Source organism: Echiichthys vipera, assembly GCF_963691815.1.
Source record: "Echiichthys vipera genome assembly, chromosome: 11".
Lineage (NCBI taxonomy): Eukaryota > Metazoa > Chordata > Actinopteri > Perciformes > Trachinidae > Echiichthys > Echiichthys vipera.
The window spans coordinates 24,500,023-24,507,382 of record NC_139836.1 but is presented as its reverse complement, the minus strand read 5'-3'; the positions used below and the strand labels follow the sequence as shown (position 1 = coordinate 24,507,382).

General features: G+C 40.6%; 1 protein-coding gene across 1 annotated transcript in view; it reads left to right on the top strand.

The window, feature by feature from the left end:
- Positions 1-6,460, top strand: part of bcl2l11 (BCL2 like 11) — a 23,940-nt gene extending 17,480 nt beyond the window's left edge. Inside the window, exon 4 of the mRNA XM_083923571.1 lies at positions 3,637-6,460. Coding sequence (XP_083779697.1) covers positions 3,637-3,801 — 165 coding nt within the window. The 3' untranslated portion in view covers positions 3,802-6,460. The remainder of the gene's footprint in view (positions 1-3,636) is intronic.
- Positions 6,461-7,360: the final 900 nt, after the last annotated feature.

Below are 7,360 nucleotides of genomic sequence, written 5' to 3'. Positions count from 1 at the left end.
AGGTGAAAATGAATGTCTGAACCAAATTTTATGGCAATCAATCCAATAGTTATTGAGATATTTCATTCCGGACCAAAGTGTTGGACCAACCGACTGCTTGCATGGCAATAAAAAATTGCTTGTGATTGTTGTGGCCAAAATCGTGTGGTAAGATATAGCATGCTACCCTCACCTAGGGTCATGAAAGCTGGGTCATGACCGAAAGAACGAGGTCGCGGGTACAAGCGGCCGAAATGGGTTTTCTCAGGAGGGTGGCTGGAGTCTCCCTTAGAGAGAGGGTGAGAAGTTTAGCCATCCGTGAGGAACTCGGAGTAGAGCCACTGCTCCTTTGCGTTGAAAGAAGCTAGTTGAGGTGGTTCGGGCATCTAGTAAGGATGAACCCTGGGCGACTCCCTAGGGAGGTGTTCCAGGCACGTCCAGCTGGGAGGAGGCCTCGGGGAAGACCCAGGACTAGGTGGAGAGATTATATCTCCACACTGGCCTGGGAACACCTCGGGATCCCCCAGTTAGAGCTGGTTAATGTGGCCCGGGAAAGGGAAGTTCAGGGTCCCCTGCTAGAGCTGCTGCCCCTGCGACCCGACCCTGGATAAGTGGTTGAAGATGTGTGAGTTATGAGTGAGTGAAGCAATTTTCCATACTCTGATTGAGTCATTCTCTCCTGTTGCTTCTTTACCGGCTCATGACGAAGTGGTTCATTTCCAGAGCGTCATTTTTCATTTATATCATAGAGAATAGGGAGGCTGTTGATCAATTCTGAGCTTTTCTCCATATAGCTTGAACTACTTTTTGTAGTGTTGACAAATATTGAGTAGAAAAGAACTGTGCTTCTGTCTCCAGGGGAATCAAAATACGTGTGAATGGCTGTATCCAGGTTGTTGCTTCGGATGCTTCTTCCGCAATGGATTTCTCTCACCATGAGTCTCCATTAATCTGTCAGGCTTGTTCTGGTTCTGTACAGGAAGTTTGGGTCACATCTTGTACAAATCAGTATTGTGGCAGCTCTTCCATCATCTCAGACCTGTTTGTTTCACTTGAATTATGAGCAGACTGATTCATCACAGGGTTAACTAGTCTTCCCCTCACCTATTTCCTCCTCTGGCATCAGGGGTTTCTGTGGTTTTTGGCTCACTTTTCGAATCAAACCACACAGCTTTGATATTCCCCTTTTGCTCTCGTCTGTTTAGATCCTGTTTTTCAGAGTACGGTCTTGCCCTGGGGCAGAGGGCTTATTTTTTGCCAGTTGATGTCTGGACGGTATTGTAAAGTCCATCTGGCTGGGTTGTATTTGAAGGGCTTCATGCCAAAACAGGACATCTATCTTCCAGTGGAAAAACTGATTCCTCTTCCTACGTCGTAGTTATTTTTGTAAATGCTTCAGTTAGGGTGTAAAGGGTCCTTTTTGAATCTTTGTTTATGAGAGCAATAGCAGCTGAGAATGGATGGATATTAATCTCCATTATTTTACACCTGAGAGCTGTGTAGTGCGACCACAGTCTAGTGTCTGAGTTGTTAAATTCATTAATTTAAGGATTCTCAGTGAATCCTGAGTCCTCCTAAATTGTGCAAGGCCTCAAAATATCAGTAAAATATTGTTGCCAAAGTATTATTAGAAGTGTGTGTTGGTATAAGCGACGTCACTAGGCACTTTCAAATCATTCATTGTGGAGATCTCCACCCACCTTTCCATGTTACCTCTGCAACAGGAACCTTGTTGTTTCTGGAGCGTGATTTCATCGGGAGGAAGCTTCCCGGGGAAATGTCCTTTTTCTTCTTTCAACCGGGCGGATCTCTTATCTGCGAGAAGCTGCCGCTGATGGCGCGATGGACCGAAGCCAAAGCGCAGAGCTTCCTGCTGCAGGGTTAGAGACCTGTTTCAGTCAACACTGTGCCAAGTGTGTCAGAATGACTGCACAGAGATGTTCAAAAAAGCATGACCGTAACCATTAGTGTCCAACGAAAACTACAGCAGGTGACTTATTAATAAAATTATCTACTAAAGATAATGTGATGTATCATTGAAGAAGTGACTGGACAACACGAGTTAACCAGGATTTGATCACTTTATTGGATGTTTCTAAGATGCCCGTGCACAATCTAGTGTCAATCTAGCCAGACTAGACTAGTTTTCTGCAAACTCAGCTCTCATTGGCTGTAGGTCTGATGGAATGAGCCATCATAACTGAAAGACCAATTTCGCTGCTTCTTCTTCTTCTTCTTCTTCTTCTTCTTCTTCTTCTTCTTCTTCTTCTTCTTCTTCTTCTTCTTCTTCTTCTTCTTCTTCTTCTTCTTCTTCTTCTTCTTCTTCTTCTTCTTCTTCTTCTTCTTCTTCTTCTTCTTCTTCTTCTTCTTCTTCTTCTTCTTCTTCTTCTTCGTTAGTGGTCTGTAGTTTATGAACTTGTTAGGTGAGTCTTAAAGGGGCAGGCCACCATTTTTACACATAAAGGCCAGTGAAATTGTTCGGTTGTATTATGTCAGTAATGGCAAAATTTGATAACTATTGGGATTATCTTGAGTTAGGCTCCAGACTTAGACAAACATTTGAATACTGCATTATGGGAAATGCAGGATCCAGTGTTTTTGAAACTTGAAAGTCAACTATTATCTTTTTAAATTTGTTTTATTTGAGTCTCTTCTACTTTATTATTCTTCAATACTTAATTACCCCTTTAATCAGACATTATTAATTCTACATTATTACCAGCAGCTATTTTTACATGGATGTTTACTGTATAATCCAACACCATAAGTCATAAAAGACTGTTTCCTTTTGCTTTGATATTTCTCTCTATCAATGTGAAACACTATTTCACCCATGTCGCCCCTTTGTCTACCCATGGAGCAATGGGGTCCTTGTAAGAATTATATTTATGTATATAAAGGAGATGCTGTTACGCTAATTAATTGTTAATTAATTAAAAAATGTAAAAACAAGTGCAAAACATTGGAAGCCTTCAGACAAATTCAAACATGCACGTATGCATTTATTCACATACTGACGCAAGGAAATCACACCTGGAGACAGCGAGAGTAAAGGGAGCTGTGGCAGGATGTAGAGAACTGTACTTACCTGCTTCCTGTGGATGTAAACATACAGTATGTGTGTGTGTGCCTCTTTGATTTTGAGTCATCAAGGGATTCCAAGGTGTTTACCTGAACATTTGATGTACAGTATATCACGGTTTGCACGCATCAAACACATAAATAGGAACGTTACCCTCCAACAACCCCGGCCAAATTCATTACCAAAGATAGCGTTACGTTTGCCAAACACATTGTTTATTTATTCCCCATCTTAAAACCTCTTTTCTATTGTATACAGTTTAAAAATGTGAACAATTAGTCAGAAATCTTCTGCTCATCTGACTGCGTTAGCTATAAGCAGGGAAACGCAGTTACGAATTAAATAAAGTCGAAAATCAAGGCCCTATTGTTTCAAATGTCATCACTATTACCCACAGGTGTCTTATGAGAGAGTGCAACATTTGTCAATTTCACATTTAAGAGGGGCGCAGTTTAGTGAATTGCCGAGCTTTTCCTGTTAAAAAAAACTGATATTTCATTCGGTTTGGTGTAACAATGCTGTGTATTTCTTGTATATATCATGAACACTAACATCTATTCTTCTCTCTATTGCAGGGGATGGAAGGCGAACATAGACGGGTTGTGATCCATCCAAACCAGCTGCCTCACATCCACCAGGAGCCCACCGTGCTGCTCTGCGTGGGCCTCCTGATCCTCCTGATTGGTCGGATAATCTACTTGCAAGGCAGTACGAACAGCCAGGGCCACTCTCAGGTTTAGCCTTTGGAAAACTCAGCAGACGTAGCATTTTTCATAAATAATGTATCTGTGTTGGATCTTTTTTGTTTTTGGGGACCTAATTTTTGACCCTCCTTCCATTTCTTTCCCAACGGTGGAAGGATACTTTTGATGGAGGTGATTTGCTAATGCCTTTTATGGAACTTTTTTTTCCACTTCTGTTTTTCCTTCACGGTCTCTGAGCCTTTGCGATACTACCAAAGAGCCGGGATTTTGCACTCCTTTCCAGCGCAGCGGTTGTCGTGTCACCTTAATATGCCTCTGTGCAAAATGACGCCTGTGGAAATTCAAATGTGCCTTGTACAGTTTCCTGTTTACCTTTTTTTTTTAGCTTGTATTAAGGTTTTTATTTGTACAGAAAATATGAATTCCTCGGGTGATCAACCCTGCAGACCCAGGGTTGTTAAAGTATGGGGGTCTATCCCGCAAAACTTTCCCCATCATTTCCCTGTGACGGTTTCAAAGCAGGGGAAAATGATCTTGCACTCCTGACACATCAGGATCAAACATGCAACAGACTGATCTGTGTGGGAACCAATGGGGGGAAAGTAATCATTTTTATCCAACATTTTTATCTAAACTACTGTGCCGTTTAACGCTGTGTTATCCGCATGCAGCTTGATACTGCATTTGTCAAAGTGTCAATTTACTTTTGTGTGTCATGTTTCAAATCCCTACAGTTACCCCTCCTACTAGTTGGGAATATGTAATTAGGTTATCTGTGATCAGGATTATTATCCCTTCAAAGGTACTTTGAATCAATCCACCAGTCCAGCAGCTGAGAACACATTTCTTTGAATTTCCACTAGTTTTCCAAACATCTATATTATGGAAATTTCCAGTCTTGGAATTGTGAAATGAATGTTCCTTGTATTTCATGACCACTTTACAATTATGTAACATACCGAACCTGCCCAGACAGATTTTACCGTCTCTACTGTTCCGTTTTACACCAAACGCCCTAAAACAGTGACACAAGTGAGATGATAATGTGCCAACATTGGAGTAATTGATACCAGCCTTCCCCTGGATGGAAAAACCTGTGTGTATCTGTAACCACTAGAGCCGGGTTGAATGGTGAAGACACGTGACACGACTCCAGAATCACTAGAAAATAGTTTTTTATCACGAAATACAGTCAGTCTGCATGGACTCCTAAAAGATGACAGTAAAAAAAAGCATTAAGGAGCGTTATTTCTTTCTTTGCTCTGTTTTTTTGTTGTTTTTCAGCATTAAAACAAACATTTTGCACATTAACAATCAAAACAGGAGCAGAATGTTCCCTCTGTTAACTCAATAAAATAATATTTGCGTACGTGTTACCGAGCTGCCCAGTTGGTGGATTGAAAGTCAACAGAGCAAGATGATGAACAAATCAACAATGAAATCATGTCAATCATTTTAACCATTAAACAGTGTCATTTACTGCTGTCTTGTTTACTAATTTTCTGTTTTGCACTTACAACCCGTATTTTGCCATTTCCTCCAGTGCAGTAAGTGAGTTCCACCAGTCTTTGTTTCAGCCTCTGGATTTAACATTAGCAGCCAGGCTGAATGTAGTTGGCAAGAATTGGTTTGTTGACAAGGTCATGTTATCCTTTATTAGCCCAGTGATTCAGAGCTGGCCAAGTCTCTTCATGCCTGCCAGGTCATTTAACACTCTCAGAGAGAGAGAGAGAGATTTTTGGAGAATAACCAAACACTGAGTCATGCAGAGTTGAACAGTGGTGGTGCACACTTCAGATTAAGAACCCTTATTCTTATCTTTGAACTCATTAAGCCCATTAAAACATATTGATTCTGTTGTCAGGAGGAACCAGTAAAATGGTTACGTCTATGTTCCCTGAACCAGAACAATGATTAAAAAACAAGAGTTAACCAGATATAAGTTTGTCAAACTAAGTTAATCCTCACGTTTGATTCTTTCTTCCAAAACAAAGTGTTTGAAAGCACTTCTGACACTTCATGAATCTCCCTTGTGCGTAACTTTTCCAAGTATGTTTTCTAGTGTGGAATGGGATTGTTGTTGCCCCTACAGTAGCGGTATCTGCTCTCCGGTCTCAAGGGGGCAGTCATGAGCCCATGTGTGTTTTCAAACTGTATTTTCGAGGTTTCACAAGAGCATATAGACTTCGAAAATGATGACTAACTTTTTGGTTGGAAAAAATATGTCTGGTAAACTCTCCCACCTCTGTTAAAGATCAGTGCACAGCCGCTTTCTCGAGCTTTTCTATGAAGCCATTTCCCATACGGGGCATCCCATAACCCTGACAGTTCTGTTTTAGCCATGTTACAAGTGCAGTGTGAACGCTGACCAAAGAGATTTGTTCAAAACTATTGTTTTCTGCATTGTTTTAGTATAAATGAAATGTCACCAAATCCTCTGCCATACTGTATGTTGTTGTTGATCAGTGCCTCGACCTGACTGGAATACAAGTGGAAATGTAATTTGCCGTTTTCCGTTCCCCAACATCAAACCGTGTCAGAGAAGCAGTTCGATCTCTGTCAACCCTAATGCATTTAAAGCTTTACTCTGCAATGGAAGTTCAGCTGTTTCAAATGAGTTACCAACTTTGCAGATGCTGTGTTTTTGCATGTGTTGGATTTAATATTGTTAAGCAAATTAGTTTCATCTCTGTTGCTCGCTCCCTGTGAGGCTATCCATCAGCAAATCAGAGCAGTAACAGTTAGTGTGTTGTAACACAATTGATAACCAAATTCATCCGAGTCTGTGTTTGGCTCACGCTTGGGTGTTTGCACAGTTGTGTCAACACTAATGCATCACAGAAGAGGTGTGTTCCTGGCTTTCATCATCTTTTCAACATTTCAGCCACTCTCTCATCGGTTTAATCTCAAGTTTTAATGGTGTTAAATTAGCGGTTCAGCCACAGTTTAATTTTCAGACAATCAGGTTGTCTTTTCTTTAACTAGAGCTTGCTGACATTTGTTATTGCACGCATAATATACTGTAAGTGTAAATACATGGATAATTCATTTCAGTGGATAAAGTAAACAGAAGAACTGGATTTTGTACAGGTGAAATCCTTAAAAGTGAAAACATTCTCAATGATTGTGTCAAAGACAGAGAGGTGATAGTAGTAGTTGGCTTATTGGTATCATGGATGGAATATTGAACAGACATACAGGGCGTAGGGCCCCTGGACCAGAACCTCTGTATGAAGTTAATATTCCTAGATGAAAAATCAATCAAACAACAAAAAGATGCAAATTACCACAGAAACTTTAAACATCCAAAAAGAGGCACCAAACGACTTCAAAGAAACAAAAAACGACTACTAAGACACAAAGTTATTACAAAAACATATAAAACCACCACAAAGAGACACAAAACGACAACCAAGAGACTTAAAACGACCACAAAGAGACTCAAAACGACAACAAAGAGACTCAAAACAACCACAAAGAGACTTAAAACGACAACAAAGAGACACAAAACGACAACAAAGAGACTCAAAACGACAACAAAGACTCAAAACGACCACACAGAGACTCAAAACGACCACACAGAGACTCAAAATGA